General features: G+C 44.3%; 1 protein-coding gene across 4 annotated transcripts; it reads right to left on the reverse strand.

Moving 5' to 3' along the window:
• Positions 1-23: 23 nt before the first annotated feature.
• On the reverse strand, positions 24-16,751 carry pak4 (p21 protein (Cdc42/Rac)-activated kinase 4). 4 transcript variants are annotated; one of them, XM_058080418.1, is made up of 10 exons: positions 10,431-10,701; positions 7,739-7,975; positions 7,424-7,629; positions 7,103-7,296; positions 6,782-7,017; positions 6,192-6,644; positions 5,950-6,083; positions 5,598-5,724; positions 4,584-4,844; positions 24-2,989 (listed from the first exon to the last, which is right to left on the reverse strand). In XM_058080418.1, the coding sequence occupies exons 2-10, from the start codon at positions 7,937-7,939 to the stop codon at positions 2,834-2,836; spliced, it is 1,968 nt and encodes a 655-aa protein (XP_057936401.1). In that variant the 5' UTR covers positions 7,940-7,975; positions 10,431-10,701; the 3' UTR covers positions 24-2,833. The 4 variants fall into 4 exon arrangements, with proteins under 4 accessions (XP_057936401.1, XP_057936400.1, XP_057936399.1 ...); XM_058080417.1 differs by lacking the exon at positions 10,431-10,701 and adding an exon at positions 8,063-9,645 and having other exon boundaries at positions 6,782-7,015; positions 7,095-7,296; XM_058080416.1 differs by lacking the exon at positions 10,431-10,701 and adding an exon at positions 16,610-16,751 and having other exon boundaries at positions 25-2,989; positions 6,782-7,015; positions 7,095-7,296.
• Between the last annotated feature and the right edge of the window lie 1,275 nt (positions 16,752-18,026).

Raw genomic sequence — 18,026 nt, forward strand, 5'->3', positions numbered from 1 at the left:
GAAACATTCCAGCAGGTTCAAACGCTACAGTAGGCTAGAAAAACAATAAAACATGAATAAAAAGAAACAAGAGAACCGAACCGATGATGTTATCGATGTTTATAATCTCTCTTTGCAACAGTCCAGTCACATTTCCAAATCAAAGTCTTTTATTTTCATGACAATCAATCCCAGTGACAACACAAGATGGGGCTGACGACGACGTCAGCAAACAATGTGTACACGTAAAATAACATGGTCGTATTTACACATGAGAAGCAGAACCGTTCGTTTCAAGAAGACAACGCAGAGCAAGGCACTAAAACCCTGAACAGCAACAGCGACATTGCTAGTTGGCAAAGGATTCAAAAAATTAAATGTTTTAAAAAATGGATCTATGGGAAGTTTCTGAAAGCTCTGCAGTGAGATGTCCTGGTCCTTGGACGCCATCTTGTCCCTTAAAAAAAAAAAGATGATTGTGCCGGGAACAATGTCGTAGTGTTAATCAAGAGTCGCACGTACAAAGAAGCTCTAGTCGCCAACGTTTACTTAGCCTAGTCACTAAACTACAGTGGAATCTGGGTTGGCTTTCCAGACGGTCGGGCTCTGATGGAACCTACGCTAATGAATCAATTTCCCCCTAACAAATAGTAAAATTATAACGTGTTTTGTCTTAGCATGTTTGAGACATTTGCTGCATAACCGTGTTAGTTATAGAACTTCAGTCAACCTCTGATGACATCACAGATGGGCAACAGAGCTGACTTCTGCTTCGTGCTGCCATGTGCAGTGGTCCCGCGTTTATAGTGGTTCATAGGTTCCAGAAACGACTGCTTTCACTGAATTTCCACAATATAGGCGTCAATGTTAATAAATTATTAGAGTCAGAATTACGCTTATAATATTCAATGTTCACACCGGATTGCACAACTATTATGCCACAGGATCTCTTATGGCAGCTAGCTAGTAAGCCAGCAAGCTAACCCGTCAGCCTTGAATTTATTTCTTCTAAAGGGTTTCAAACGGAGGGGAAGAAGGACAAAAAGAAGCCACAAACTTACCACTTCCACACGGCATGGGAGGATATCCTTTTTTTCTCTCTCTGAAGCCATGGCTGGCTACATCGAGTGCAAGGTAGTGTTATAAAATAAGGATTCATGTCTCATCCATGCAACAATACTGCTGCCTAGTGGCCAGAATATGTTGTGACTAGTAATAGATGATCATACCATTTGATCATTTGTGAAAAACAGCTATGCAGCGAGGGAGGACTATATCTGCAAGCTAATGGGACGCTAACAAAGGTGTTTTGATTTGGAAATCAACCTTGTGTGGTTACCTCCACCAATGAAGCTCATTACATTTGTTTATTTCAGGGGTGTCCTAAGCGTAGCTCTAGGGCCCACTCTCAGACCGCACCTTATTTTTTGGTTGTTAATCGGCCCTATGCTTATTGTAAAAATAAAATGAATTAATTGTTGCGATATATTATTAAATATAGCTTTGTCAGCCATAAAACAAAGCTAAGATGTTTTGTTCAGATAGCTTAGCATATCTTGAGACACACTGGATTGCTTTTAGCATGATGCATTCAGTAGCAGTAGTTTTACACAAAAACACAACTGTGTAAGAAAGGGATGAACCCGTTCATTGATTGTGGTTCAGGTCTGGACTTTTTTTTTTTTCTCACATTTATAAACGTCCACTTGTGCAGAGTGTACACGTAACTGTCCAACTATTAGACTAGCGTGGCCCTGGCGGAGGTCTCTTTTTAGTGTTGTTCTAGTTTCGGGAGTTTAGGAGCATGATTGTCGTGTCGACAAATTCTTAACGGGTGACTCGCTGCTCCAAAGTACAAAGCAAACATTCTTTTCTGTTAATGTTTGGGATGGTGGGAGGTGAAAGGTCAAATGTTAACCTAAGTAGCCTACATCCACACTGCCAGCACTGTTTTGCTCTTCCAAGCCAGGAGGCGGGACCACAAAAAAAAACAAAAGAACAGCCAGGATATCAGGATAAAAATGTAGTCGCTGCCCCCTGTTGGTAAAAAAAGTGAACAGGAAAGTACCAGCTTGTTCACCTGCCCTACAAATGTAAAAAGCACAGCTAGTGTATAAAAACAATGACGTGTACGTCCAGTTGAAGAGTCGCTCTACATGATCAACCCCCGCTGGTTTTGTTTGGTATAAAAACAACAAAATAAGCACCGTTTGTAAAAGTGAGTTTGCTTAATGTTGTAACATCCTAAATCCTTATCAGCTTCATCTAGTCGCCTTAGTTTATACACGTGTGGTCTAAAAACGTATAAAAATTGTGTGAAAGGTGAAGGTGAGTGCAGCTTCTAGTGTTGACAGTGCTTCAAAAATCATCACATCAGGTTGTAAAGTCAATGATCAGGGTAAAAACAGAGATGACATGACATGACAGTGATATCGCTCTCTCTCTCTCTCGCTCGCTCTCTCCATCTTCATCATACTTACACAAACACACCAGACTCCAGTGTTTACCTTTTGACTTCATGTTTGCTGGTTTTCCACCAGGAAGCTGGCCTGGACTCATGAACATCCCTCAGTAGTCAAGTCCAGCTGGGACCAGGGGGTCTTTTGGACACATGTGGTCTTGGGGAAAAAACCAACATGTGGCTCCTTCACACTTATAAATCCAAGCGAGGTCCAAATAACACTCAGGAAAAAAGTTCCAGGTTCTCCATTATCACTCACACACACAAACACACACACACACAATTATTGCTCAGTATCCAGGGAACGCACTCCCCACAGTAGAAAAAAAGGTAGGCCCACTTTGCTCCTTGTAGTGTCCAGTGAGTGGAAGTAGTCTGTGACCATTGACCCCCTCATTTCATCCTGTTCTGCCTCATGAGCGGGACGATGCAGGACGGCGGTCCCGCCTTGGTCAAGAAGGCATGTTTAAGGAGTTCGCTGGCTGAGGCACGCTGGGCCGGGTCACGTACCAACATCCTGTCCAGGAAGCCTTTGAGTATGGGGGACACCTGGGGGCGGGGATAGGGGAAACAGAGAGCTTTTAGCATAATGGACTAACACACAGGGTGTTACGTAGAGATGATTGACACAGGCTTATATCCAATATGCCCAATATGACTGATACCATAATCAGGAAAAAGACGAAAGAAAACAAACTAGCATGCTCTCCTTCATGCGCTTGTGGCAATTTCAGGGAATTTGTGCAACGGTAGCTAGTATTATCTCAACCAACTGATTCCGTGTTGGAGATTAAGAGGGTAAAACCTTTGGCTATGGCAGTTGGGAGATAACTTGCTGTGTGTGTGTGTGTGTGTGTGTGTGTGTGTGTGTGTGTGTGTGGCAGGAGTGGCGAGACATGACGAGAACTGCTTCACCAATACCTTTTAAAATTATTTTTCGATGAAAAGAACATCTTTGCCGAGTGACTTTGTCCAAGTTTTGCACAAATATGCACGCATTTTCATGACCGCCTAGTGTCTACATCGAGTACCTTTTAACATCTGTCATTTTAAACATTTTGTCTCAACAAAATAATCATAAAAATTATTAACATGTCCTCTTATCAACACAGTTAGACTTAATACATTCACAAATAAGAATCCAATGAAACAATGCTTTCCATAATGATAATGATTTCCAAAGCTAGCCTCGAAAGGTAAGCTAGTTACATGTGAGAATGACTGATTCTTCCTGAGGTGGGATATTAGATTAGAAGTATTAAAGTAAAGTATTCAGTGTTTACAATCCAAAGGTGAAATGGAAAGTGATTCCAGAGTGGGGACATGCTGAGCGAGCACAGTGCACGACATCATCACTCACATGCCGATATATTTCTTGGCAGAAAAAAAAAAACATATCACAATATCCCATTTATACGAAACTATCAGCCAATAATATCGGTCAGCCATGGTAGGATATGACTAGCAATACACAGACTCACATTCTGCTTTCCACCGCCGCAGATGTTCTGATTTGCGGTGAGGGGAGGAAGAACGAGGCACGGCGAAAAGGAAGACAACGGATGGTACGCTCTGCTTCCTGCAGAGCTGAGAGAGTCCTCTCTGTTTCTTCTTCCCCACCTCCCACCCCCGGTTCCCGTTTCTCGACCGCCACGTTTTTGTTCTCTTTTTGCTATTGTTGATCTCCGCTCGGCCCAGCGTGTGGAAAATTGTGGGTAGTTCCTTCTTAATTTGAAGTGACCTCTCATAATTTCCGGTGTATTATGTGCTCGGATGGCCAACCGAGAGAGAGACTGTGTGTGTTGAAGGAAGTATGAGGCTGTTCAAGACTGTGATGCTGAAGAAGACATCTTTAGTCGTTTTAGTTCCTGGCGGCGGCGATTAGTAACTTTTCTGGTAGGTTCCTGTTCCTAACTTGCCATAATGCACACATTGCTTGGAAAAAAGCATTTCTTCAGTCAAAAGTTTTAAAAAAATCTTTGTTCTCTTTCTTCTTTTACAATTTAGTGGGTGCGGCTTTGATACCAATGTGCTCTGTAGTCCGGAAATGACAGTACTTTAGTTTGGCTCATTAACATGGACGCAACCAGGGGGCCAGTGTGTCTTTCTCTCCCCTGTTACCGTTTGTGTTCACTGCATGTACCTTGTGCAGGTTCTTCAGTTTGGGGGGAAGATTGTCTCGGATCATCTTCATGGCTTTGAGCGGCGGCTCGTTGAAGTATGGCGGCTCCCCGTCCACCATCTCTATGACCATGATGCCCAAGGACCAGATGTCCACCTCGGGCCCGTAGGGAAGTCGGGATATGAGCTCGGGCGCCATCCAGTACGGCGTGCCGACTAGGGACTTCCTCCGCTGCACTTCCTTCGACACTTGAGCGCAGAAGCCAAAGTCTGACAGCTTCACCTGCAGACACGCAAAGTCAGCGTTATTTTGTGTTTCTGACATCCAGACAGTCCACTTGTGCTGAGACACTGCCTTGAGAAGGGTTTACTTTATATCACTCTCCAAACACATTGTTTAGTGTATGCATGCATTTTCGCCATTGGACTAGTTTTAAATAGTTTTGAATTTAGTTTTGTTTATTTCCTGCTACAAATAAATTCACCTGATCTCTGCCCTGATAGTTAAAATGTGTTTAAACCTCACATTTCATCAAGTGCAGTGGCAAACACCCATGAAAAGCATTTAGACATGGTCCACTTTGACTTTATGTGGCTGCCTGCCCTTTCTGGGAATCTCCACCCATGGTTGCATGTGTAGATGAGAATCAGCTGACTGACAGGAAAGAGTTTGACACACATGAAGCGCTTTGGTGTGCCACATTGTTGATTTCATTTCTACAGAAAAGAGAATGAGGAAGTGATGGCTATGTTTTGGTGGTTGACACTGTGGCTTTTTGTTCCTGTTGGCCATCCAACGCAACCTTACTGATGGTGGCTGCTGCTGAGGTAAATGTATATTCATACAAAAACTGCATGTAAAGCTGTATTTTAAGACACCACAGAAATGCTACCGGATGCCTCCTGCAGTAGACTTCTATGCCAGCTCAGTGCTTCCTGTGTCATTTGAAAAGCGAGTGCAGAGTTTAAACAGCTTTAATGTGAGACTGGCACTGCTGAGTATGAGCTGTGTGATCTTGGTGCTGCAGCAGCATACCCGGCCATCATGCGTGAGGAGGATGGAGTCGCTTTTGATGTCGCGGTGGATGACACCCTGTGTGTGCAGCACGGACAACGCCTTCAGGACAGACAAACACACGGTAGCAATCTGCTCCTCATTCATCCTGGGGAGACAAAGAGAGTGTCATCTTTGAGCCACAAGCACAGAGAGTACATTTTTAGACACACAAGTGACTGCACCAAGGCTTTTTAGAAGTCTGTGTTTCCATAAAGAACTATACTGCCCTCTTGTGGCGAGCAAGAGGTGCTTTCTCAATTCTGGAGGAATTACAAAACAAACTAGGAAACAGCCGTTGGGAGCAACAGCTAATAGAAATATGACTTCTCACCTGGTGTGTGTCACAATGTCTGTAAGAGCCCCTCCCTCCAGGAACTCCATGACAACCCAGAGCTCGTCTCCTACCAGGTAGCTGTTGTACATCTCCACCACGTTCTCATGGTGGTAGTCCCGCATGATCACCACCTGAAGTTACCACACAGACAGTGACTAAAGACGGCCACTAAAAACAGCAGGTGCTTGTCCCTAACATTATGGGATGCTGAATAAGCCTACAGGTGATGCAGCTCTTACCTCGTTGAAAAGAAGCTCTCTGCGCTGTTGCTTCCTCAAGTCCATCTTCTTCACAGCGACAAGTTTGCCTGTCGTCTTGACGGTAGCAATGCACACAATCCCTGTGGATCCCTCGCCGATCTTAATGTAGTGGTCCAAGTATGTGCGCGGATCCCCGGGGTCCACGACCATCTGTAGCGCCGCACGGAACTGCTCATGAGAAACCCTCTGCGGCTCCCTCTGAGGTGAGCGCGTCTGGGGCGGCGCACCTGACGGCGGCGGGCCGGAAGGCAGGGGTGGTCGTGGTGCCGGGATGCTAGGGTGGGGGGTGTGCGGGTGCTGGGCGTTGGGGTTCAGGCTGGGATGTGAAGTGTGATGAGGATGCGGGTTGCTGATAGGGGGCTTAGCGCCTGAGGAACCACGATGGGAGATGGACGGCCCATTTTGAGGGGACGACTCATTGTGTCGTACCGGCTGGAAGGCGGAGACACAGGAGCATCATCATTAATACCAGAAATAAAAATAGATATCCAATCAGAACTGAAGCAGCACAACAGTGTTTTTCTACAATTCCTCATCCTAAATTCTGATCTTTTGACACAAATGCTTACCGGCCCAGTGGGGCTGCGTCCCCCATCACTTTCCGTCCTCGGGTACGTGTTGAACGGACGTGCGGTCTGCTGAGCGGTCTTCATCACCCCATCCGTCACTGGCAGATTGGGCGTGCGGATGTTGGGCCCAGAGAGAGGCCTCTTGTCCCTGGGAGACTGCGGGCTGCCATCCCGCACCTGGTAGCTGGACTTAGGCCTGTGTTCACCATGTTGTTCACGGCGGACCACTTGATCCTGAAGTGGATACAATCAATGAGAGTGTTACAATCAAGCGCTAATAAAGACCCAGCAAGAATCTCCATCCAGGACCTACCTGGTCTCGGTCTCGTTTCTCTCTGTCTCTGTGGGGTGGTGGTGGCGGGGGACCAGAACCTGGTCTTTCCCTGTTGCCTCGAACGGGTTCTTGGCCGCGGGGCTGCTGCTGAGGCCGACCGTGGATGCCATCGTCTCGCTGAGAGGAACGCTGACTGTGGCGGTGTTCACCTCCGCTCTGGTGGTCTGGTCTGGGTCGGTCTCTAAATAGAAGCAGTATTATATCCCATAACGTCCCGTTGCACCAAAAAAATCACAACATCAAGTGCTTTTGGATATTTATTTTATATGTCACCTGAGCACACCTGGAGTTGTAATGTGATGACTCACCTGTCTGACTGCGAGTGGTGTCGCTGAGGGGGGTCTCCGTTCTCCTGCCTGCCGCCATTTCTTCCCGAGGTCGAGTCCCTACGGGGCTGGACGGGAGGACTGCCTCGACGCAGTGAGTTGGATCGAGTCACAGACATGGTGTCAAACTCATCCAGCAGCCACGTCAGAGAGCCGTCCACCCCGAGCTTGCTGCCACGCACAATTGTCTGAACAAGGAGGCACACACAAAAGTGTTCATTCCTCGCTAAGAAACCTGACAAGTACACTGGACTCTCAAGAGCAGCGGAGGTGATTAACTGCTGACACTCCACCCACCTTGTGCGGCTCCACGGTGGTGATGACAGTGACGTCGATGAACGGCTTGGGCCTCTTGGCCGTGTCCTCGATGAGCGACTGCCATTGTCGCGGCAGACCCACAAACTTCTGCTCCTGCTCGTCAAAGTCCGTGTGCACGCGGTGCTCAAAGTTAGACGGGGCCGAGATCTGGATACGGGACTTCTTTTTCTTGGTGAACATGATGGCAGCTGAGGCGGTGACACCCGAGCATCAGAGCTGCAGGGAAGAGGAAGTTGAAAGAGGGTGAATAAAAGGTGAGCAGGATACAAAGAGGCAATCTTCGTAATTAAAACAAATACTTACAGTATATTGTAGAAACAAAGCTACAAGTATAAAATATCATGGCGCATTATAGTGCTGCACACTTCCTGACTTTTCCCATCTCCACTGCCCCGGCTGGCAAGACTCGCTGGCTATTATTCATCCGCTCGCTCTTTTGACTTGTCTTTATTGGGTGCATGGATGTACTGTGGAGTGAGCCAGGCTGCCATGATTTGATGGAGCTGATGGATTACTCGCTCTTTCTATGCATTTCTATTTTAGAAAGTCCCCTCTAAACTGTCCTTCCGGGACCTCCCACAAAGAACGGCAGAAAGACGATGGAAGTTTCTTTTATCCCACAGAATGGCGATCTTGATTCTACGCAACAGCAAACAATCTGCAGTTCAGGTGCATTTGAGGTCAGCAGCACTTTGACACAGCATTGACGAGAAGACACACTGAGCCCAGTGCTAAATGTGTCTCAGCCTGTTATGACAACTACAATTAATTTTAAAGGACTGCATTTAAAGCAAAGAATGACACCTCTTAGTGAAAGTACCACAGAGCAGTGGTGAGACATGCCAGTCTGCAGAGGTAATGACAGTGCTGACAGCTGACACGGAGGCTGCAAACCCTCTGTCATTACTGCTGGACTGAGACGGCAGCATTACAGTCGATAATGTCAATAATGCAGCCTCACACACCTATTACAGAAGAACAACAAACCCGTTCATTAACAAAGCTCCATCTACTCCTCATTACTCACTGATGCACCCCGCCACACTACTACACCAAACCTAAAACCCCCATCCCTCGCTCTCCCAGCATTGCCGCCATGTTCGCCTGGCTGAGCAGTGAGAAACGTCTGGTCACTCACTGGACCAGAACCCGGCTGATGATCATGCTGCTACACACTGGCCTGGTTCCACTTCTAAAGATGGCGGTCCACACAACATGAACTCTTTTTATGGTTCTATGACAGTTAATAAAAGGTTCCCAGCTTGCCCCTGGATCAGGTTATTTTTATTTAATTATTTACAATTGGGAATATCAAAATCAGAAGAAAAAGGAGGTCAACCAGCATCCCAAAACAGATTGTGTTGGACAGCCAGACATTCCACTGTAATAAATAATTCCTCAATACAGAGTATGTTATCTCTACTGTAGTTTCACCATCCTGCGTCTTTGTAGGAACAAGCGGTCATCCAGTGTGGGAAGAATTAGAGAGTCATATGTGAGCCACGCCAAGGATGTGTGTGTGAGACACAGTTCCCCCTCTTGGCTTTAATGATTTTCAGAGGGAGGCTCCTTAGACATACTTCACATAACTTTCAGCCTAAACAATCACAGCCACACTCAATGGCAGATAAGGATAACGTAAACAGCTTAAAATACATCCTTACTCAGCACATTCAGACCGTGTTCTTATTAATAAGCAATGATGGAGGTAGGCGGACCGCGTGGTCGATTTGACTTTAGGAATACATTGATAACAGTAAGGGCCACCTGCGTGTCGTTGCCCACCAAATTTGATTATGGATGTCGCGATGAAGATGTTTACACTTGAACCACCTTGAGGAGTACAGTAATGAAGCTTGTTAGTCATTTTACAAGAGTAAACAAACACAATATCACAAAAGTGTGACAATTGCGTGTGACAAAAGACAATTCAAGTGTGAAATGACTTCATTTTGGCCCTCAAGTGCTTTTGGTTTTCCAAAAGACAACATTCTCTTTACGCTGGTTCTACCTTTTGAACATCTTTAGTGACCAAAAGTGCTGTATATTAAAAAGGCCTCTACCAGAGAGCTTTCTACTTGGTCAAATATGAACAAGCATGTGTCAAGCAAAGGTAACATGGGCCTCTGTAAACACACCTGAGTGCAGGAAGTCCAAGCTACTCACCTTTGTTAAATACAACAGCGCATCCACCGAGACACAACCTCTCGGTACACCTTGTTGTGGCCGTCGTGTCCACCTGTCACCAGTGTAAAGCTGACCACAAGAATCCTCACATGAGCTATCTGGTGTCAGCATATGTGAATTATTGTGTGGCGATATGGGGAAGGAGTTTTTTCTCCTGTATTTATTTTTTCATTACTGTGACAGCTATCACTATTACACAGTTTGTGTCCTCCTCTTTCCCCACTAGGAAATAGTTTTGCCATTGTGGTCTTGATTGTTACAGTTTAGTTTAAAGTCAGATAAAATGCTCAATAAGTAACATAAGAGAATGTTCCAGATGCAGGCTGTGTGCCCCCTCCCCTTAAACACAAACTAACAATAAAGTTACTGTGTGTTTTCACTGTTTAACAGCTAATCCCCGCCGTGACATTTCAGCAACATTTGAGTGGGTGCCAAGCTACAATGTCCACGTAACTTCGACTCAGAACATTTTTTTTTAACTCACCGAGTTAAATTAACACACGGCAGCAGGGACACAACATCCACCTGACGTCATGTCGGAAGGACGACGACGAAGACGAAGTTGTTTCCGTGTTCAACTGGTCCAAAGAGACGTTAAATCATCTCGGGTTAAAAGAAGAAAAGTCATACCGACAGAGACTAGTCTGGAGCACGCTAAAAGCACCGTGAAAAGAACTTTTAAAAATCACACACACGGAGTTTCTGCTGCTGCTGCCTCTTTTGGGTGGAAAACACAAAGTGACGCATTCCAACGCTCCTACACTAGCCCCGCCCAGTTTCGTGATGTCATCACGCGGCGAGCCCGACCTTAATGACTTTAACCGTCGAAAACAAAACACGAACGCAGAACACAGATCACACAGCTATATTGTTTCTTTTTCTTTGTTTTTTTTAAGGGAGTTCAAATCCATGCACTCAACGGCCACTTCATTAGGCACACCTGTCAAGCCGCTCACTTTTGATTGACACATGTCTTTTCATTCAACAATGTATTCATTCTTGTGCTCGTAGTTTGCAGTAATGGGCAGTGTGGGTGATTACTATGGGAAATTTTGGTATTGATCTGATACCAAGTAAATACAGGACCCGTAGGACAGATTATTTTTCAAACTCGTTGAGTGATTTGGATATTCGCACTTAAATTTGTTGTTCATGATTATTATACTGTAATCACATTTAAACACTGGACAACAATATTAGACAGATAATAATAACAAACAATATAACATTATATGAATACAAACAATATAATATTAAATATTATCAATATTTTATTATTATTCCCTTTTACGACACATCAGTGCAAAATAAGTAAACAATGACAAAGAAATATTAAATTAATTTAGTTTGCAACAAAGCTAGAATGCATGTACTTTCTTAAAAATATAGTGTGTGTTTGTGTAGTCATTAGTATAGAAAGACACTTCAATCTCTGTGTATTGAGAGACCTTCCAGAAAGTGTATGATCTGGGCTGATCCAGCTATATGCATCAATTAAATATGGGATCCACTGACTAAGAAGACATGACATGATGATTGAAGCTGTTACACATTAAAAGCCTTAATGACTCAATTTTGCATGACGGTCTAATAAAATCAGGTAATCGTGAAGAATGACGCCTGCTTGCAAACACAAACACATCCATCACCAATGGATACACAAGTCTTCATCGGGAGCCTTGTCTGAAAGCTATGGTTTCCCTTCCAGACAAGCAAACGTGGTCAGTTCACGACAGCACGGAGTGCATACATCTCAAAGTGTCTCTATAAGCTGTCGGGACGTCCCAGTCAGAAATAATGGGAGCGATCGCAAAGCTGCCAATCACGAGGCCCGTTTCAAACAAAAGCATGTAGCACTGCAGCCTATCGCTGACGGTAGGTTATGGAATGCGGGGAAGGTCAATGATTGAAGACGGCAGAGCAAAGAGGGAGGTACCCCCCCCCCCCCCACCTCCACATGCACACACAGTTCATATTCAACAGGCACTCATCATCATCATCGGAAAATACGTTTGTAAGCTTGAAACATTGCTAAATAATTATAACTGAGGAATGGATGAAACTTATTGTTGATGCAGACCTCCCATACATCCTGGTGAGATCAATTGCGAAAGTGTTCCTCACCTTCATTAACACATTGCGGGCACTTGCAACTTTCTGTGGCACCATGGCGGGTTATTTAGTAGTAGCACTCAATGAAAACAGTGAGTCACCAACACCAAAAAGTGCCAAAACAAAGCACCCTTAGTTTTGAGTTTGTGGATTAATACGGTAAAGAGCAAACCGACTTGTTTGTTAAGTGCAACATTGTACAAAAATCAAGGCAAAATTGTAGCAAAAATATTTCCAATCACACAAAAACTCAGTGTATATGAAAACCATGGTAAGACTATGTTTGTTGCAGTTAATGAAAGCAAACACATAGCAACTTTCCAACAGTTTCCAAGTGTTTGGAGGTGATAGTTTAGTTTTAGTTAGGGTAGTTGTAGTTCAGTCCAATTTAGGCTACATTCACACTGTCAGTACATTTTTTTGCTGATTTGTGACTTGAATCTGATTTTTTCATGTCAGTGTGAATGGTACAATTCCAATTGTTTCAAATGCAACCCAGGCCTCATTCGTATGTAGATATGAATCCAATATATGTCTGATCTACTGCAGTCTGAATGGTCAGGTCGCATATATACACCTTGAAGAGTAGCACAGTTCTGTAAGTCTAAACCTCTTTCCATCCATCCATCTTCTTCTACTTATCTGAGGTCGGGTTGAGGGGCAGCAGTGTAATAATATGAGATGGCATGGCTTCTTCTTTCCCGCAAATTCTGAGGTGTTCCCAGGCCACCTGAGAGGCAGTTTCTCCAGTGTGTCCTGGCCTCCTCTGAGGAATCTACTGGTCGGACGTGCCCAGAGCACTTCACCAGCAAGGCTTATTGAGCAGATGCCCAAGCCATATGACCTGGCTCCTCTCAATGTGAAGGAGCAGCGGGTTCTACTCCAAATCTCTCCCGGATGACAGTGCTTCTCACCATACCTCTATGAGAGAGCCAGCCACCCTACGGAGGAAACTCATTTTGGCCGCTTCTACCAAAAGCCTGTGACCATAGGTGAGGGTAAGAACATGGAAACACCGGAAAACTGTGAGCTTGGACCGATACACAGTCTGCGTCACTGCAGATATCATGCCATTCTTCCCTCACTTGTTAACAAAACCCAAAGGTACTTAAACCTGATTGATTCATTGACAGCCTAATGAAAATATGATATTTGTTGACACTCTTGGCATCAAACTTTATTCCCCACAGACAATCTTGTGCCACATCAGTAGAAGTACACACAAGTCAGCTGTTGTAAACCATCATCACACATGATGTTTGCTCGGTCATTATAGTCACAAGTCATCTGAAGTGATGTTTCCCATGTACATGACGCGCTATGATTTACATCCTATATGACTCTCTAGTTGTAAAGCTCTACGCCATATTTACATATAATCGGGAATATTCCGGTCTTTTCAGTGCAAAAAGAAGAGTTAACAAAAAGCAGGCTGTTCCGCTCTTGTTTAACCTTGCCACTATTCTCTACTATTGCAACACGGGCGCAGCTGGAGGGGGAGGATCCAGAACTTTCTCTTTCTGTTGTGCGTTTGTGAAGGCAGGTCCTAGCTTGATGTTTTGGACTGAGATGAAAACAAGCCAAAGTGCAAACATACATGGAGGAAAGTGAGCTGCGCACACACGCAAACATTGGCAACACACAGCACTGGCATCTGAGCCAGACACGATAAAAGTGAATCAGCATCATTCATTTTCTCACAACAGTGATGGATGGCTAGATGCAGACTGACAATTTCCCTGCAGCTGTGAAGTCAAACCGGATATAAAGTGGACTTATGAGGTTGTCATATGGTCATATGATGGAACCATGACTTTAGCACTTGCGCACATCAACAAATTCACTTTTAAAAAGTCAGAGAGGAACTAAGCAGGAACATTTAGCAGTCATGATAAGAGCAACAAGTATGTTTTTCAATTGTTTTTTTTTATTCCCACTGTATTTTCCTCCCCGTTCCTGAACACCCACATGGACTTGTTGATGTTGGCTCCTGTAGTCATTCCTGAGCGGACCCCTGCCTCCTCCTTCAAAGGCAACAGACTCGGCCCTTTCGTGTTTGTGCTGCTTACGCGCTGCAGGTCTGATTGAAGCCTACCTAGTGTTGATTTCATCTGTTTCCAGTCAGCTTAACTTGCTCCTTCATGCCTCCTGAGCGCTGCGGGCCACAGGAGAGATGAGATTCCCATTGGATGGATGACTCCATTATTGGCCTCGGCCCAAGCCCGAGTTATGAGATTGCAAAACACAAAAGAGCAACAAATCTGCACAACATCAAACGTTTGCAGCAAATCCACTAACTTTACAGTGCAACATTTTGCTCCACATGCTTATCTCTCTTTATTTCTCATGATATCATCCAAAACACCCCATCACCTCTGAAGGTGCACTGTATCAGGTCAATATGCCTTGTTAAGTAGGAAAGTCCTGGCTGCTATGTACAATAAAAAAGGATGTAATGACAGTTAATATTGAAGTGTTGCTTAAAATATTGCAATACATATACTAAAAGCTTTATAATGGCTACAGTTGGCCCCTGCAACAGATAAGTCCTATTTACTATGGGAAAACAAATGAGAAGGGTGCTGAAAATGGCCCTCAAACCACACTTTGGCCACTCTAGGACTAAACTCTATTAGATACTTCTGTCTGGCACTGACAGGCGGCTCCTGTGTTCCGGTCAAACGGCAGCTGTGGCTCGGAACGACCTGCAGGTCAAATCACTTCAAACTAACCACAACACACCTCTGCCCCTCACCCCCACCCAATGTCTTTCTCACGACAGCTTCCCCTGCTGCAACCCACCACAAACACCCTGCGCTTGTGCTTGATTGTCTTCAAATAGTCTGCAGGAGATGACCCAGACTACAAATGTGTTTTGATCAACATGAGCGTGTTTAAGATGTTGCCGCTGAGCACCAGCGTTGATCATGATAAAGACTTACAGTTGTCGCTCACAAATGCACTAAAATACATCAATAAGTAGTATTCTATACTGGTCACAAGGTATCAGTCATGTTATATTAGCCACTATCACAAGCCCTCACGAGTGAGTCTATACTGTTATTTTCTAATGTCTACAATATTGGCTAATACGAGTGTGAAGATGAATATAGGGTTGTTAGAGGGCTCTAATAGTGTTATTGACAAGGTCGTAAACATGCTCTAACTAACAAAAACATTACATTCATAAATAAGGAATTCTACCTTGTGGAAATTCACTTATGTTCAGGTGTGGACCCAATTAACCGTGATGAACATGGGATGACTGTATTTTCTTATAGATAGACTCCCTTTATTGTCATTGCACAAAAACACAGTAGTGAAATTGCCAACGAAATGTCGTTGCCTGGCTCCCATATAATAACAGACACAAAAGAAGATAAGTAATAATAAATAATAATAATAATAATTTCGTTCAAATACACACAGGCAGCCTTTTTGCCTTTGCCAAGGCGGTAGTAATATTGTTAAAAATAATAATAAATAAACACAACAGAAATTCAAGATGGCTGGGGCTTGTGTGGCTACACTAGCTTCTGAGAGCCAACTTTGCAGCAATGTGAACACAAGCTAATGTATGATTGCAAGTCATCACTGGGATTACAAAAACAACAATGTACATAATGTAGATGCCACATTGGTGGAATGCCTGCATCATCTCGGTCTGCAAGCCGAGACGACCCGCTCGCCACTTTACAGGAAGATGGAGGCAACGCCACAGAAGAGAGAAGCACGGTTGTCACAGTAGCCTGATGACCAGGCTAAAGGCTGGACGTGGCTCCATATGCTCTGTCACATACCTTTTGTTTAATATGTGTTTGATGGATTTGAGTGTAAAAAAACAGGCATTTTTGGGTGCCTCTATTGTCTGTAGAAAGGGGATTGATGATGGTCCAGAATGAAGAATGCCACCCCCCCTCTCCTTCCATGCCCCCCAGGAATGTTTGTTATCCTCAGCACTAATCACACGAGCATGCTGACAAACCAACAGTCTGCTAAGTGTCAATCCAATGCGAATCTTAATCCCCTCAGAATGACACCTAATGACGCCAGCGGGGGGATCGAGGAGGGTCAACATGGCCGCAGCCTGACCGGAAGCGTTGTACTTGCCCGGAAGTGACAATTTCACAAAGTCTGGTGGCGAGCACAACTTTTGACGCACATCATAAGAGAGAGACGGGTTAAAGTGTGTGGAACCAGTTTGTCTAGTCAGTTTACACCATGATGCCGAGCAGAGGGCTTAGCTGCCTTGTCATCAATGAATCTAGCTTCCGTAGCTGCAACTGAATCGGTCCCACAACTTCAGGAAGTGTCTCGCCCGCTTACAAGTAACATTAACCTGCTGTTCCGAATGTATACCCATCACCTGTAAATAACCAGTGTACCACAATAGCGACGTTATACTGGAAGTGAGTAAGTAAGTGAGTAGGGCAGGCTAACTACCGACTAGCGTTAGCAAGAGCTAGCATGTAAACGGGACAGTCGCCTTAATATAGGGCACAACAAGCTTCAACTAAAGTTATTAGCAGAACAAAAAAAGCTCACACTCACCACAGAAATCCCGAGTGAACCGTCTCTGGTGCCGCAAAAACCACGGGGGAGCCCTGGATCACTTTACACGGGTGGAGGCGGACTGACTGAACAAACTAACAACCCAAGTCTCACTTTGCAGACGCCATGTTGGAACAGTCAAGGGTGGTGGTGGCGGGGGGACTACATCCGGGAATCAGTGGGCCGTTACCATGGCAGCCAAGAGGTCACTTTGGAGGACAGTGAGGTTAAACACTACAGGCGTTGATTTGTTACTTGTTTTGATTACAAATTGTCTTGCTCTTGTCATGTAACGTTTATTATTTTCACAAACTGTGATTTTAACTTTGTTTTCCATGAGGGTGTTTTCAATTTGAAGGAAAAGTTGCTTCATGAGATTAAGACATACAAGACACAATGACATGCTTTATTGGTTCTTGTCATGTTCTAGCATGTGTTATATAAGAGAGCTCAAAGAACAGAGACAGTAGATAAAAAAAACATTAAGACCTTATGGAGCGCAATGACCTAATGCTTAGGATGTCGGCCTCACAAAAACACGCATGTTTGGCTATTTGGAGACTATTTGGGTGTGAATGGTCGTTGGTCGATACTGTCCTGTGATTGACTGGCGACCACTGCAAGGTGGATCCTGCCGTTCACCCAAAGTCAGCTGGGGTCGACTCCAGCTCACCTTAATGACCCTAATGAGGACACGTGCAATGAAAAATGGATGGATGCTGTTGCTTGTGATGGTATAGCAGGAGGATATGACTACACATCGGTTGAAGGACAATGAGGCAGCTGGACATGAACATTACAATTCATTGTGTTTATTTATATACTTTGTGTTAGTATGTTTCTATGTGAGTGACTGACGACACTGACTGCTCTCGTGTAGAATATTTTGGCATGTCCTCAATGTCGATTCTCTCCGAGCTTTAAGTAGAGTCAGGTGCAGTGCGAATGATGTCAGCACGGTGCAGCTGCACAACACTACCCTCCAGTGTTCAATACTGGCATTACAACAATGTTGTCCCTAAAGCCTGCACACGTTCTGAATTTATACGATTATTCTTTTTAAACAATGTGAATAGTATATTACGTATAATTATTTATGTGATTTTTTAATTCATATTAAAATAATATATTAACTAATTAATAATATATTTTAATGTATTAAGTATTCTGTAGTTAACTATACAGTGTAGTTACTAGACGTAATACTGCATAGTAGAGAAGTATTGTCTACTTGCTTCTACTTTTGTATTGCATGCTGTCCCTCGTGCAGCTAAAAAGACACTATGCTAGTTGTAGAAGGTCAAAAATAAACTCTGACGGTGTCAATCAAAAGTGAGAATGAGTCGATGGTTGGCATTATGGTGCATTCGGCTGAAGAACAACACACGAACTTGTTTTTAGCAATGACAACACCCAC

The sequence above is a fragment of the Doryrhamphus excisus genome, chromosome 8 (assembly GCF_030265055.1).
Source record: "Doryrhamphus excisus isolate RoL2022-K1 chromosome 8, RoL_Dexc_1.0, whole genome shotgun sequence".
Lineage (NCBI taxonomy): Eukaryota > Metazoa > Chordata > Actinopteri > Syngnathiformes > Syngnathidae > Doryrhamphus > Doryrhamphus excisus.